We start from the raw sequence: 16,599 nt of genomic DNA, 5'->3' as shown, positions 1-16,599 counted from the left end.
GGCTTGCCTCTCCCTTGACAAGCCAGAGTTCCTGGTTCATACATCATGCTAAACAACCCAGGGATGGAGTATTCCTGGGTTGTGCAGCTGCTCCCGCTGCAAGCATTCTTGCTCATTTTCAACAACCCAGGGTTAAAAAACAAAAACTGCGTTATTGTGATGTGTGAATGGGGACAGTGTTTGGATCTGCTTAGTTCATACACATCTGGTGATTTGGGGAGACTTTTGCTAGACTTATTTTAAAAGGTGAGGAACCCCTTTGCATCGAAGACCATATTGACTTGGGAATAATGTTTTCAGAGCTGGCGGTAGGTGCGGCTGGAGTCATCCTCTTCTTCACTATTCTCTCCTAAGAATCCTTCCAGAGGTGTTCATCCTCTTTTATTTGGTCAGCGTTTAGTGGCACAGGCTAAGTGGTCAATTATATTGACATTTTAATATTCTTAATTTGTTCTTTGATTAATCTTGTCTCATAAATGTTGTGCACCCAAATCTTTTGGTTTTAAATTAAAAAAATTATCACTTCGAAAGACAGAATCCTGCACTTCAGTGTTTCAAATCTGGGACATTCTTTTAAGGAGGTCTTTCATTCTTTCTGATCATTCTTATCCCTAATGTCTGTAATGAACACTTTGGGGTACACTTGAAAAATAATTTCTTCCCTGTTTTCTCAACTGTAGGCCCCTTTCCATCCACTCTGTACTGCAGGTGCTGTTACTTCAAAAATGGGCTTGTCATTTGACGGTAATTGGTTCCCACTTTCTTTGATGTGTCGCCATTGTAGCCCAGCCTTAGCTTGACATAGTTTCTGTTGTTTTAACAGGTCCAAGCCTGAAAGCCAAATTGTATAGGAGCTGAAAGCTATGCTGACCTTCATTGATTTTCTCTTCAAACCACTTCACCTATTTGCCCAAAACTGTCTGAGAAGACCTTAGAAAGGAAATAGAGAGACACTTTTGCTCCTGTGCATAAGGTTATTGGCAAGTCAGAGAGGTGATAGCCATTCTGTTGTTCTTGATGATTACTCTTCAATACTCTTCAATGGTATAATCCCTTCCAATATTGTACACTACTGTACAATAAAAAGCATACAGGACACTGAAAGGTCTTGAGGCATACAACCCCACATTGAGGAGAACGTATGCTTGTGACTTGCTATTCATGCTTTTGGTATCCTTTGAGATCCTTAGAAATTCACACATGGATGTTTTTGTTGTGATGGTTATTTCAGTGCCATTTATTTATGCACAAATGTAGGTTTGCTAAAAAAATAAAGTTAAAAAAACCTGTGAGAGAATTCCAGCCATCTGGGGAAGCTTAGAGCTGCTGCTATTGCTCGTTTCCAAAATTAATAATAATAGATCAGGGGATGACAAAAAATCATGAGATCAGCTTAGAAATAACAAGAGTTTGTAACAGAACCTTCCCCAATGTGGCACCTTCCAGATGTGTAGGCTAACACATAGTTAATTTTTTTTTGTCTCCTAGGCATGTGTGTTATGTGCAGTCTGTTTTCAAGCACTGTGAGGACAAGAAAAATCTTCTGCTGTCTAGTCTCATGGCAAAATAACTGTGCTGTCCTTCATACCTGTGTACATGTTTTTTTCCTACTCGGAAACAATATCTGTGTTGAAAGTTCATGAGCGTGAAGTTCATGTGTGTGATAGGACAGTGTTAGTGGCTTGAGATTGAAGTGTTTGCACTCGCTTTGTGACTGCTTGGGAGGAGCATGCATTTGTGTGGCAGGTTTGCACCTGCAATATATTTCAGCGTGGCTAGAGAATCTCTGCTCTCAGTTAAGGCCCCTAACATTGTCTGAGAAGAAGACCTGCTTGCTTGAGAGTGAAGGCTTTTCTGTGTACTTCACTATAGGAAATATTATTTGTTATTATCATTTAATAGATTTATATATCGCATACCATATTTTTTTTAAAAAATGTATCTCTAAGCAGTTTACAAAAGAATTTACATACATTAAAATACATTGTAATATACATTAAAGAACAGTTATGGTATATAATAATTGGTAAAGCATTTATGTAAAACATCAATTAACATTAAACATTAAAACAAATACAACACCATAATTAACAAACAGGGCGGCACACTCTCTTGGAAGGCCTGGGTGAAGAGATGGGTCTTTAACTAGTGCCTAAAGTGTGCTGCAGTTGGCACCTCCTGAATACCAGGGAGGAAGTGGTGCCATCCTGGAGAGAGCCCACTTCTGTGTTGCTGCTTGATGGCAATCTGCAGGTCATGGTACAACCAGCAAGACTTCTGATGATCTTCATGATCATACAGGTCTGTATTGAGGAAGGCAATCTGTCAGGTAACCTGGTCCCAAGCTGTTCAGGGCTTTATATGCCAAAAACAAGACCTTGTACTTGGCTTGGTAGCTAATAGGTAGCCAGTGCAGTTGGGTTCAACACCAGTGTAATATGTGCGTGGCCAGATGCCCCACTCAGCATCCTGGCTGCCGCATTCCGCACCAGTTGCTGCTTCTAGACCAAGCACAAGGGGAGCTCCACATAAAGCACATTACAGTCATCTAAATGTGAGGTAACCACATTCATGGGCTACAGTGGCCAGGCAGTCCCTGTCCAGGAAAAGGCACAGCTGACACACCAACTGGAGTTGGTAATATGCACTCCACACCGCTGAAGCCACATGTGCTTGTAATGACAATGATGAATCCAGGAGCACCCCCAAACTACATACCTGTTCTTTCTCAGGGAATGCAACCCGATCTAGAACAGGAAAGCTCCCCAATTCCTGTACCTGGAAACCACCCACCCATAGAGTCTCAGTCTCAGTTTGTTGGTCTTCATCCAACCCATTGCTGCATCCAGGCCTCTCCTGATTCAGATGTTACAGAGAAATAGAGCTGGGTGTCATCAGTATACTAAAGACACCTTGCCCCCAAACTCCCAATGACCGTCCAAAGTAGCTTCATATAGTTAAATAACATGGGTGACAAGATGTTGCCCTGCAGCATCCCATAGCATAATTTCCAGGTATCCAAGGCACAGTCCCCCTAGTGCTATATAGCAGCCTTCCCCAACCTGATGACCTTAGTGGCAAATTTGTTCCCAGGTATCTCCAGTGGGCCACGGTGGCTTAGTGGTTTAAGACGCTGAACTGCAGACTGGAAGGTCGGCAGGTCAGCAGTTCGAGACCCGAGTGCCACGTGACGGAGTGAGCTCCCGTCTTCAGTCCCAGCTTCTGCCAACCTAGCAGTTCGAAAGCAAGAAATTGCAAGTAGATAAATAGGTACTGCCTCGGCGGGAAAGGTAACAGCGTTCCGTGCACCTGGGTGTTCAGTCATGCCAGCCACATGACCACGGAAGCGTCTTCGGACAGCGCTGGCTCTTCGGCTTAGAAACGGGGATGAGCACCGCACCCTAGAGTCGGACACGACTGGTTGGGGACACCTTTACCTTTACCTTTTTTATCTCCAGTTAAAAGGAGCAGGTAGCAGGTGATAGGAAAGGCTCCTGCCTGAGAATTGAGAGAGCTGCTTTGAGACAGAGTAGACCAGGCTTCACCAACCTGATGTCCTTCAGAGGTTTTGGACTTCAACTCCCATCAGTTCCAGCCAGCATGGCCAGTGGTCAGGAATGGTGGAATTGTAGTCGAGAACATCTGGAAGGCACTAGGTTGGAGAAGGTTGGGGTAGATTCTGCCTTTCCTTTGTTAGTTTGTTTATACATTCTTTAAATAAACTGTACCTTCATCTAAAAATGGATTTCAAGACAGCCACTATACATAAAAATTTGAAATCAGTACGATGTTAAAAGAACACAAAACGTACGTGTGTGTGTGTGTGTGTGTGTGTGTATTTACAGCCTATTTGTATACATTTGTCTTGTTTTTATCTTGTATGCCGCCTTGAGAGGGTTGTACCCTTAAAGGTGGCCTAAAAATAATTTTAAATAAATTAAATAAAAAATAAATACGCAACAGTGCAATAAAACTGAGAGGATTAGAACTATGCAGTCACCTGAAAATATAATAATTTAAAATGCCTGGGCAAGTGAGATTTTAACCTGCCACTGAAAGAAATGCACTGTTGGCACCAGGCATATCTCTCTTAGGAGGGCATTCCAAAGTTGGGGCACTGCCACAGAGAAGGCCTTTTCTTTCATTTATGCACAATTCACCTTTCCTATAGATGGAGCACAGACAAGGGTCTCCTCTTTCAATCTCAGTGCACCAGCAGTTAAACACAGAGCCTCTTCCACAGCCCCTTTGTTTTTCCCTTCTGTTTCCTGGGTCTGATTATCTGTTGTAATTTGAGCTCTTTGTTTAATATTGAGATGTTTATTTCAAATGAAAGGTCTAATACCATCTTGAGCTCTTGCGATGGAGTAGGATAAAAATATGTAAAATATAATAAGATGCACACAAGTGGTGATGGTGGAAACTCCTTTCAGATCTGATGATTTGTCCCTTTTGTATGGCACCTAACAAGGATTTCTAAAGGACCTCTAGATCATGCAGTGTATGGTGGTGGTGGTGGTACGTCTTCACTCATGTCTGTGTTGTGAAATATAACCATCAGTAAATGATAAAGAGCATTAAAGTGGTGGCAGCTTTCTGCTTTGTGAAGCCATTTCTTCAGTTGCTTTTTTCTTTCTTGTTCTTTAGGACACTGTCCACCAGCGATGATGTTGAGGACAGAGAGAACGAAAAGGGTCGCCTGGAAGAGGCGTATGAGAAGTGTGATCACGACTTAGATGAGCTCATTGTTCAGCACTACACTGAGCTCACGACTGCCATCCGCACCTACCAGAGCATCACGGAGCGCATCACCAACTCACGCAACAAGATCAAGCAGGTGACGGGCAGTGTAGAGCAGAAAATGCAATACTTCCTGCTGATGTGCACTTGGCTTAGACCTTTATGACCTGCTTTTCTACTTAAAAAGTACCCCCAAATGATGGTTAAAATTATGAACCATTTAATTGATTGGAATGAAATCACTGCACTCATTCCCTCTGTATTTGAAGTTCAGGTGTGACTGCTGATCATTATGTAGTCAAACCAGCACAACCAAGACACAAGAGGAGACATGACAGCATGTTTTGGGAACCCCTAATCTTGCAGAAGTATACAAATACTTTTTTTTTTAATGTAGGGGGCAACTCCACCCCCCACACACAGAAAAATCATGCATATGTGTGCAATTGCATAGAAACAAAAGGCAGGAGCTGGGGGAAACTACATGCACTGTAGCCTCCCAGTCTGTGAAGGGGGAGCTTTGAAGGTATGGCTTATGCTGGCCTACTGTCTGCACCTTCAAAGGCTCCAAGCTGAGAAATTCCACAAAGTAGGTACCATGATAGAAAAGGCCCTGCTCCTCACCACTGCAGATTTTACTTGCATAAAATATGGAGCTCAGTGTAGAGCCTCTCCAGCAGATTTCATCAACAAAGGAAGAAGACTTCTCCTTTGTTCTCTAACTGCTGGAGCTAAAGTTATGATGGCTGAGAAATTTGGGCTGGATTAATTGTTTACTCTAACAAGGCTTCAGAATTAATTGGAATTTAATGATTAAGAATTATACTGAAAATGTGAAAAGGGACTAGTTTGCTTCTCGAAGTCATATGTAGAATTGGGCAGTGGTTTCTAAACTGAGATCACTCACAGGCTAATAGGCAATGGTTAATTTGTTGTAGGGGTTTCTTGGGTTTCTAGCTTAACTGGAAACTATGCTCCCTAATCAGATATTCAGGTACACTGTAGCTACGTGGTAGTGAGGGGCAGAGACTGCACACAAGTTCAGAGTTACCCATTTTCTTATTACTAAACATGTCTTTGGGTGAGCCTTGGGATTCTGAAGAGAGAGGGAGTCATACCTCACTAGGATAGAGTATGCCTTGCATCCATAACATCCTGGACTCAGTTCCCAGCACCAAGTTAAAAGGGTCATAGTTAGCATGGCTGGGAGGAGACCTCTCCTTGAGTTCTTGGAGAGCGGCTTCCAGTACACGTAGACCGGGAATGGGGAATGTGTGGCCCACCAGATGTTGTTGGGCCGCAACTCCCACCATCCTTCCTGATTGGCTGTGCTGTCTAGGGCTGATGGGAGTTGCAGTCCACCAACATTTGGAGGGCCACATGTTCTCCACCCCTGACATAAGTATTAGGCTAAGTGGACCACTCATGCAATTCAATATTAGACAGTTGTATGTGTTCAAGAGGCTCTGGGGCTGATTGCTGGTGCATCCTGACTCTTTAAGTCATGCAGTTGGGTCCTGTGAAAACTGGTGAGGAGAGGTGGGGTGATGAGGGAAAATGCAATGCAGGCTATAGGAAAAAGTGTGTGCGTGCATGTCTGCCCAAAAAGTCAGGGAACCCTTGCCTTCCATCTAGGCACTTGTTATCCAACTGCCTAACTAAGTGATGATGGCTCCTTGAAATTTAGAATTATTTATTCAGCCTGAGTAGTGCTGATGAATAAAAACATGGAACTATAGTGATTCTGGTGGCTGAAATATTTTCCCAGCCCTGCCTGGATGCTTGATGTGTATGTTGCATATATGTGCAGAAAATCAGTAAATATGGATGGGGATCTATGGTGACATGGAAGGTATGTGGATCTAAGTGAACTTTATGTAGAGCCAAAAGCATGCCGGGTGGAGTACCTGAGTAAATACAGACTGGTCTGGACATACTGTGAGCAAAATGGAACAGCCTGCTTCCCCAGGAAGAAAAGAGGGTTTCTTTCAGTTTGGCATTCTGTGAACAGAAGGGCATCACCCCTCTTGAGACCATGCACAGTCACCTTTTTGAACTTCCAAATTCATTTAGTATTTTCAAAGGGGAGTGAGGCTAGTCTGATCCATTCCAAGGGTAGGAGTTCATTTCAGGGATTTATGTACAAAGCTCAACTCCCTGTGAAGGCCGAGATCAATTACACGAAATTTGAAATAAACTATAGCTCAAGCTTACTCAATACAATTAAGCTCTGTACAGGTCAAAAGCAAATGTATAGGCATAGTGACCTTGAGATACCACCTTAAAATAAGCACAGAGGATGAAGGACCTTTTGGTATTTACTGTTCCTGATTAGATTCAGTCAACATGTATTGAAGAGGCTTTTCTTTAACCTCTTGGGAAGTGACAGACAGCATATTCGGTCTGATCCCTCCCTCCCTCCCAATTGGTCTGTCATATTAGCAGCCTTTCCATTTCTGTGTCCTAGCTCCCCCTGCCCCCCTATAAGGAAATAGATTTTACAGACCTGGAGAAAGTTTTTGCATCGTATGTATTTTGTTCTGTCTGTTTTGCCTATGTCCTTGGAGTAGCGGGGGAGTGTAGGGGGAGCTTAGAAAATTGCCCTGGTGTTTACTTGTTCTGTGCTTTTGAATTTTCTTAGTATTATACACTACATTATCCCACAAAGGTGACTGTGGGTTATCAGTTTTTTCCTACACTATCAGCCCTAAGAATTAGGTTTATATGTGTGTGTTTGTGTGTGTGCGTGAGCAAGAGGGAGAGAAAGACCATGAGTGCTTTCAGACAAGACTTTTATAGTGCCATCGCCCTGTCTCGTTCACAGAATTTTATGGGGGCTCCAGATGCCATCGTCTCCCACTCATAAACCTCTTGTGTTTTCTCACTGCTTCTTCTGTCTTTTTTTTTTTCTTACCATGGAAAACCTGTTACGGAAAAAGACTCAATGGCTGCACAATACCTATTAAGAGAGCCAGTGTCACATAGTCATGAGAGTGTTAGACTGGGAGCTGGGAGATATGGGTTCTAGTTCCCACTCAGCCATGGAAGCTCACTGGGAGACTTTTGGCCAGTCACAGACTCTTAGCCCAACCAACCTCGCAGAGTTGTTGTTGTGAGGATAAAATGGAGAGGATGATGATGATAATGTAAACTGCCTTGGGTTCCTTGCAAGAGGAAAAAAGGCAGGATATAAATGCAATAAATAAATGATAGCACAAAGAGCCCCTCTGACTGGAAAAAGCCCATGTCTGCCAGAGTTAAAGTCAATGCTGTGTCCACAGCATAATGCTCGAATCCTCCTCTACTTTCTTAATTTTAGAACCAGGGAAAAAAATCAATCACCTGTGCATGAATTAAATTATTCAAAATACTGACATACTTTGCCAATTAGTTTGCCATTATAATAGGGTGTGAGGACCATAATTTCCTGGTCACCAGTAGAACCATCTGAACTTTATCATCTGTGTTCTTATTCAGAACTCAAGTGTATGATGGAAGCAGTTTGTGGGGGCTGCCCTACAGCTATGGAACTCCTTTCCCCTGAACATCTTTGGGCAGGCTAGAGACAATGCCACCCAGAGAAATGGGAGCTGCATATGTACTGTAGTGAACAGCTGATTGGCACACTGCTTGGATTTGATTTGAGGTACATTTGTCAGTAGCCAGCATGCTTTAAGATTTCACTCCATTGTGGCTACCATTTGCAAACCATTTGAGGAGTGATTGCATCTGTGAAACTGGCAACCCAGTCAGATGAGTAAGTATTGGCTTGGGTGCAAAAGGGTTTATAAAACTTTGAAGGTGGGGGTGCAAAAACTTGGGTGCAAAAGGGTTTATAAAACTTTGAAGGCAAAGGAACCTGCTTCTTTGTTCTGCAGCTCCCAAAGGGCTGATTACCATGCCTGCTTTCTTTTTAGTTGCCAATTGCTCCTGCGTGCTTGGATTTTCACACTCCATTCCATAGATGTGGCTTGTGTCAATGATGCTATGGCAGTATCCAAAGAACTACTTTAGCCATGCCAGATGGAATCCCCCCCCCCCCCACAACAGAGCCCTATACCATGTAACAAACTGCATTGGAAAGTTCCCTCAGTGTCAAAAGCAGTTGGCTGTGTGGGATGGCCCTCCTCTTGTCAGGGGTGGAACTAGCTGTGTAGTTCTTTGGATCCTGGCCAATGTAGGAAAAAGCTATGGCCTTTTTCTTTCCACTGTTGGCCTTTTCCACTGAAAGCAGACTACATTTTTCAGGCTTTCACAGCAGCAGCAGTGCGGAGGTGTACAAGATCAGGTTCCCTGAAACACATTTTCATACATTTGATGTGTCTCCATGTTTGTGCTTCAACCTGTTTCATTTCCCGCCTACTGGTAACAACCCCACCAGGGAGGTGTTGCTTGCCTGCCAGCCACCTGTTAAAGGGGCAGGGGTGGGGAGAGGGGGAGAGAAATCTGCATTCTAGGCATGGCCAGAGGGAGGAGAACTGTTTCCAGCCTGTGGATCACAGAGTTTTGGAGTAAGAATTAAGGTACTGGGCACAGTCCAACAAAAGTTAGTGAAATCAATGGGATTTCAGTTAGTTATGGCTAAATCCCATTCCATTGCTTTCAGTGGGCCTTAGTCATGACTAATTCTTGCTAGATTGTGTTATCTCATGGCTACATAATCATTCAGCTTCCATTCTCAAGCAGCATATACACAACCAACTATCCTTGCTGTTAACTCTTCCTTGATTGATTGATTGATTGATTGCATTTATATCCTGCCTTTTTCCCTCTTACAAGGAACCCAACGTGGCTTACATGATCCTCCTCCTCCTCTCCATTTTATCCTGACAACAACAGCCCTGTGAGGTAGGTTGGGCTGAGAGTCTGTGACTGGCCCAAAGTGACCCAGTGAACTTCCATGGCCGAGTTGGGACTAGAACCACAATCTCCCGGCTCCCAGTCCAACACTCTCACCACTACACCACGCTGGCTCTCCTTTACTATTAACCTCTGCTGTAAGGGAGAGTGTTTGTCTTTGATGTCCCAAACTACCATTGGGGGTTATACCAATGTAGACCTGCTGCCCCCAAAAGGGAAATTCCTGCATCTGTATTTGGAGAACAAGAGCATGCAGAGAAGTTTGCCCAGTTATTATTTTTAAAAGTATGATCCTAAGTATGAATGTTTTTTTCAGAAGTATCGTAAGCCTCTCTATTTGGATTGGTTTTAGGAGAAGGGGGATGCCAGTTGAGGGTTAGGAGTTTTAACATAATTTGTCTTCAGAGTGTGTGTGTGCATGTGTGTGTTTAAATTATGAGCGGAGGCTTCCAGCCAAAGATTTGGGTAGCTATTTTAAACTGACACATAATTCCTTGCTTCTGCATCTCTTCTCTTCCCATTCTGACTTTGTTTTCTTTCTCCTCCTCGCAGTATCCTCCCTCTGGCCTTTTCTCTTTAGGAAGTATTTTTATTTTGACAAATGAAGCCTTCACTTTTCAGAACTACTTTCTAAATTCCTACCCCTCATTTTCCTAAGTCCTCTTGCTCTGCTTGGTCTACTGCCTTCTCAGGTCACTCCAGCTTCATTTTCCTAGCCTCTTGCTGCTTTAACCCCTCCTTTCCTAGTGCCTCTCCCTGCTTCCCTAGAATCAAAGGAACTCAGACAATCCTAACCAAAGACTTCCCAATCTTTCTATGAGAGAAGGGCAGCTGAGCAAACCATTGCTAGAGGTTTCATCTCTCTCACCAAATGCAATATTAGTGAACTGTATTAGCAATTTTTAGTCAGTTGTTACCCACCCTGAGCCTTCTAGGTAGGCTAGGCTATTAATATTAATAAATATTGTGTGTGTGTGTGTGTTTCCTGTAATCCACCTTGCTAGTTTTTCCTGCAACATATAGTGATCTGGATTGTGGAGGCTGGTCCTACTTTGTGGTGGCAAGTCAACCTTGTTGCCTTCAGATCAGGTGAGATCTGCAACAAAATGTTGCAGTTTGGAGTGCTCCTTTTTCAGTTTTCCAGTCAGCTAGCCATGCTCTCCTCCATGATACTCCATTCCATTCTGCCTCTCACTTGATTTCTGATATCCCCCCAACAGTCAGTCAGAAGTTGTAGCCACTGAGCATGCACAGTCCTGACTGAGTTTTTGTGTGTGGGGGTCTCCCCTCAAGTCTGCTGATACCTCCTCTCTTGTGTCTGGATGCTCCTGTAAGCAACAGCATTCAAAGCCTGAACACTGAAAATAAAGGGAAGAAAGATAATATTCTGTTTTGACATGGTCAGGGAGGCTGTGTAGGCTGGCTCTAGCACAGAAGCTGTTAGGCTGTTTTGTGCTACCCTTTGCAGGTCAAGGAGAATCTGCTGTCCTGTAAGATGCTTCTACACTGCAAACGGGATGAGCTGCGGAAGCTGTGGATTGAAGGCATTGAACACAAGCATGTCTTGAATTTGCTGGATGAGATTGAGAACATCAAGCAAGTGCCCCAGAAACTGCAGCAGTGCATGGCCAGCAAGCACTACCTCACTGCCACGGATATGCTGGTAAGAGGTGATAGCCGGTGCTTGACAGACAGCTGTCTGATAAGTGTCTGCTAGATCTGCTATCTGGGCCTGAGTAATTAGATCTGCCATTTACTCCCTTGCTGTATTGTTCTCCTTCCCTGTCTCTTTTGCCCTCTTCTGTCACTCTCTCCTTTTTTGATCTTCAGTCTATTAACCTCTTTGGCTGCAATGAAAGCTCTGCTGACTTTGACCTTATGTTCTTAACCTCCATTCCTGTCCTCCCATCTGTAGTTCCACATCCAACTTTTTCTCCTTCTCCCTTCCAGTGTTTCACTTCTATTACTATGCTCTTTGCTCCAAGGAACCTGCCTGCGCTCTTGTCCATGTTTCAGGGATCACTCTTTCAGACTACTGCATCCTCCTTACCGCTAGCACTTCCCTCTTGTTACCTCTCTCTTTGCCAGTCACTTTACAGTGGGTCTTCCTCTGCCATTGCAGGAATCACACCTCCTTTGTCTCTGCACTGCCACCCTGTTGCTCTCCACATTTGTCCCAAACACCTAGCTCTAGCAGGGTAAATCTCTCTCTCTCTCTCTCTCTCTCTGCCTTTAACTATGGATAAATTCAGAAAACAGGTTTTCAGTTGATGGTTATGAGAGGAATCTGGGGCATTGCAGAAAATTAGATTGTTGTTGCTGATCAGAAATCTGTTGCTCGCAAAGATCCATTGGGTGTCAGACCTTTATTGATGATGATCCAGTTCATCAGTCATCCCTCTTACTAAAGATGGTCCTGTGCAAAGGGAAAAGTACTAATCTGAATGTGCCACACACTTTTTTGTCTCCTCCTTCATTCTGCATGACCCTGTCTGCAATTTGCCACTGTGTGTTCTGTTCTCCGATATTCTTGCATCCTCCCATGATGCCCCATTCACTTGTCTGCCAAGTCAACTTGGCCTGTCCTCTTAATTCCTTTCTCACAGCTTGGTAAGAATGATGATGCTTAGTGAAAAAAACCTGTGCTTATCTGAACTGTTTCAGTGCCTTCAGTGTTTATCATTGCTGATATTGTGATTATAGGCTGCAATACATTTTGTCTGTTTAAAATCATGTCTGAAGAACTCTCAGCTGACTGGTAGAGGGGAACAATAGCACTCTTTGCTTTGGACGTTTTGGGAAGGACTGTATATCCTCTCCAAAATACAAGAAGGTCAGAACATTGCCTCACAGGTTTGGTGAAAATAATAAAGGTAGCTTTCCTTTCCTTAAATGTTAAATATTTGCACTTCATAAAGAGAGAGCGTTAGCTTAAATCCCTGTTCTTCAAAAGAACAGTTTTGAGTGCCACTTCAGCCCTTATATTTTTAGTTGTACATCTGAAATGTGAATGTGACTGTCACATTTCCCTTGGCCGCCTCTTTCCTTAAGCACTTACAAACACACAAAAGGAGAGGCTTCAGTCTCACGCCTTTAATTCATTATGCACAGGTTCATTACAGATGCAAATCCTCGAAGACTCCCTGGCTACAGAGGAATGCCTCCAGAGGATTCAAATGGGGTCACCGAAAGTTGCCTGCAGTTTGAAAGGGCGGCTGTCTGGCTAGGCTAACTTAGGGAGGGAGGTCCTGCCCCCCCGCCGCACGCTGCTTCCCTGTGCAGCCTCTCACACATCGCTAACCGGTTCGAACGTCTGAGCTCCACCCCTGACGTTTCCCTCTTAGCTCTGCATCTCCACCTCGCGTCTCTTAGGTCACAGTCCTCAAGCCCCTCCTCCTCCTCCTTGCTGCTTCTCACATAGGGGTGTAAGGAGGAAGCTTCATGCCCGGCCATCTGGGAGTTGGTAACCTGAGAAGCACATCTACCCATATCTGAACTGGCCTGTGAAAAAGCCTCCCCCAGTTCTAGCTGCTCCTCTTCTGAATCTGAGCTGCTAACTATCTCCCTGTGCTCAGACTCAATCCTGACAGTGACAGACACACATTTGCAAACATGTATCGTGTAGGTACATTGGCCAGGGAGCAGTGACTGTCTGCATCTCCTTGTTGATGATATATAGCACACTCAGGGGCAAACCTGGGTTTGCCTCTCTGTAATATGTGATATGGCCTTGTGGTGTTGCAACATTTATATTAAAGTCAAGTTAGTGAATAGATGAACTGGTTAAAAGCCAGATGGTTAAGAAATCACTAACCTGTCAGGGATGAGTCCAAGCCCCTTGAGATGTCTGACAGCTCTGATTCTGAATCAGAATTGGAACAGCTAGACCAGAGGCTGGGGAAGGGACCTTCCCTAGAATCCCAAGATGCTGGGAGAGATTCCTCTGAAGTCCCTGACAAACAGATGGCCCAGGCTGAGTTGCTGCCCCCTCCCTCCACGGTAAGAACTCAAGTTTCTGAGGAGGAGGAGGAAGAGGGACGTGACTTGAGAGACACTAGGGCATGTTGCAAAGCAAAGCGAGAAAATTTATGGACAGGGTTTAGATGCTCCACCAGGATAGCCACTCTTAGAAGCCAATGTTGGAGGGAGCCACCCTAAGGGAGGAGATCACTGTGCAGTAAGTTTGGCCATGAGGTTCACGGGCAAACTTGGCAACTTCACTACCGTCCTGTTTGTCTTCCCTGATTAGAGATCACAGATTAGTTGTTTAGGGCCTGAGGCAGTTGGAGAGCTTCCTTGAATCTGCATTTGTAGAAAGGCTAGTCTCTAGCAAAATAAAGTCATATTAGCCTGAAGCTTTGTCTCTTTGTGATGTTGATTGCGAAGGGGAAGGATGATCCAATTCCTGACATAACCAGTTGACAGCCTCAGTTTACTATATAGCACTTCTAATTTGTAAATACTTTACAAATGTTGCTGCTTTGCCCTCGCTATTCCCATTTGGGGGGACTGAGGCTAAGAGGGTCTTGCACTGAATCACACAGTGAGTCTTCATAGCCAGCAGTAGAACTTGAATGCAGGCCTTCTACACCCAAGCCCTGGTCTCTGTCCACTGCTATTAAGTACTGTGCACCTCTGTAGCTATATAACTTAAAGGAAAAATGTGGCAGACTGAGACTGGTTTATTCCTTTGAGCTGTAGCGGATTGACTTAAAATCAAGCTCCTCTCTGTTTTGTAGGAATGTACCCCCTCTCTATCCATCCCTCAGGGTGGCCTTGCAATTCCCTTCCTTTTGACAATAGAGCTATTCTTTTTCTTTTCTTTTGCTGTAGCAGAAAGTTAAATGCATCAAGAATGGAGCTCCTTGGCTTCAGCCTTCTTTAGCTTGCTTCTATCTCCACAGCAGAATGATGCCATAATTGTGCTCTTGCTTTCGGGTAATTCCATTCTCCTTCATTGTATCATCTGAGTAGTGTGTAAAATAATTATTAAACTGTCAGGGATGCATAATGTTTCTGGATCTCCTTGTCCTTTGTCCTCAAGGTAAACAGCTGTTGGCTTATCAAAAGCCAAAAATGATCCTACAAAGACGCCGATATCTCTCATGTTGAAATGGAAGAACTGATAAATATTGTTGCCTGTAGCTTTGTGATATGTGCAGTCTAAATTAGACCTTTGCAGTCATTGTGTGGGCTTGATGCAAGCGCATTAATGGCATAATTTCTGGTTGCTGCATCGCATTTTTGCAGTCTGTTCTTTGTATTCCACTCACATTAATTGAAGTAATTTTGCCACTGAAGCGTGTTTCCAACCTCTGCATTTAAATTGAAATTTTAATTCCCTTATTGTTTGGCAAAGACGTCTGAAGATGGCTTGTTACAGGTTTCATTATCACTCAAAACACTCCAGCTGGTTCTAATGTACAATGATTAATTCTGGGAAGACTTGCTAATGTAAGAAAGGCAACCTTTTCCCAGAAGCAGGAGCAAAGAAGCAAAGGTATTTGATGACGGCTGGTGTTTATATAAAGCTAGATGAAGAAAAATGTGTGTTTTGTAGCTGGCTGTTGACAGCCTAACACTTGCAGAGGTTAGCTTTACAGATTATCTGGAGAAAGTTCTGTGTATTCATTTCATGAATGAATCCGGCAAGAATAAGCTTGGAATGCTTCAGCAAGTTGCCGGTCATGCACAAAAATGTTGCAAGTTCCGTTAGCTAACTGGATGCTTATGTAAGAAAAGAAGTCCTTTGATTAAACACATTGGGAGAAAATTGTTCAGTGTTCTGTTCCTCTGACCCCATAAAAACATTCTTTACATCTGTTCAAGAATTTTCTTCGTATGAGCTTGGAATAATTTGGGAGCAAGGGGAAGAGAGGGGGCAATCATGCTCTGAGTGCATGGATGGGGAATTGTCTTATTACCAAGTCAGACTGTTGATCCATTTAGCTCAGTATTGTCTGAGAGCAGCTTTCTAGGGTTTCAGTCAGGAGTCTTTCCCAGCCCTATGTGGTGATGCTGGGGATTGAACCTGGGATCTCTCTTTCACTGAGTTGTGGTTCTTCTGTACCAGGTACACAACAATGCACTGGCCTATGGCATGGCAGTCCAAGACCTTACACTTTTTCTGTTGGGGCTGCAGCATCCCATGCGCTTGCTATACCTGCTAGGGGCAGGATTAAGTGCTATGCAGGGGCAGGCCTCCATCTCTTCCTACCTCAAGGGGGAGCAGAACCTAAGAAGCCAGGCTCCTAGTGAGCTGAATGGGGAGAAGGGAATAGCCTATCCCAGCCTGTTCCCTCCACTCATCTTCTATCCTCTGCTCTGTTGTTGCACTCTGTGTTGGTGTGCAAGTATGTTTTCATTCCTCTACACCATATTACTTGCATGAATTGTCCTGGGCTATTGGCTCTCCAAGGACCTTGGATTTGGCTTTGTGCATTCTCACTCTATATTTTTCTCAGGGAAGCAAGTGCAAAAAGGGCACTTGCTCAGGGAATGACTTTCAGAAGACCCAGAGGAGAAGAGAGAAGAACATAGCGAGTGTGAGTGTGTGTGTGTGTGTGTGTGTGTATTACTGTGTAAGTAGTAGCACTTCTGAAATGGGTTCGGGAATGCTAGGGGAATAACAGACTGAACATGAATCAAAAGCGTGATGCTTTGGCTGAAAAGCTAATCTCATTGTCAGTTACATCTACAGGAGTGTGTATTTACAAACCCAGTTCATACAAAACAGTGGGCCTGTTCTCATGATCATGGCAGGGGAAAGAAGTCATGGTGCCTTATTTTTCCTGCCATACGTGCTGGCAGGGGTGGGGTGGAGGGAGGAGGGATTAGCATAATTACCCTCGGCAACACAGCTTCCTGTGTCATGTGAACCCCACCAGAGTGGCTTGTCGCCATGGTGAACAAGCCACTCCAGGACCCCACAAAAGCCCATGGGTTCTGGTTGGCTTGTTGACCATGGCAACAAGCCACCCTGGCCATATTTGCATGACA

The 16,599-nt window shown here is 44.0% G+C and overlaps 1 protein-coding gene across 3 annotated transcripts in view; it reads left to right on the top strand.

Annotated features, from left to right (window-relative positions):
- EXOC4 (exocyst complex component 4) overlaps nucleotides 1-16,599 on the top strand; it is a 545,732-nt gene that overhangs the window by 23,952 nt on the left and 505,181 nt on the right. For 2 of the 3 annotated variants that reach the window (XM_084809036.1, XM_084809035.1), the window contains 2 exons: nucleotides 4,648-4,837; nucleotides 11,069-11,263. In XM_084809036.1, coding sequence (XP_084665162.1) covers nucleotides 4,648-4,837; nucleotides 11,069-11,263 — 385 coding nt within the window. Of the gene's footprint in view, nucleotides 1-4,647; nucleotides 4,838-9,523; nucleotides 9,589-11,068; nucleotides 11,264-16,599 lie in introns of those variants that run through there. The other variant, XM_084809037.1, reaches the window with a different exon arrangement.

The sequence above is a fragment of the Heloderma suspectum genome, chromosome 7 (genome assembly GCF_057233095.1).
Source record: "Heloderma suspectum isolate Gila_16-S chromosome 7, 16-S_ref, whole genome shotgun sequence".
NCBI lineage: Eukaryota > Metazoa > Chordata > Lepidosauria > Squamata > Helodermatidae > Heloderma > Heloderma suspectum.
This window is presented reverse-complemented; position numbering and strand designations above follow the sequence as displayed.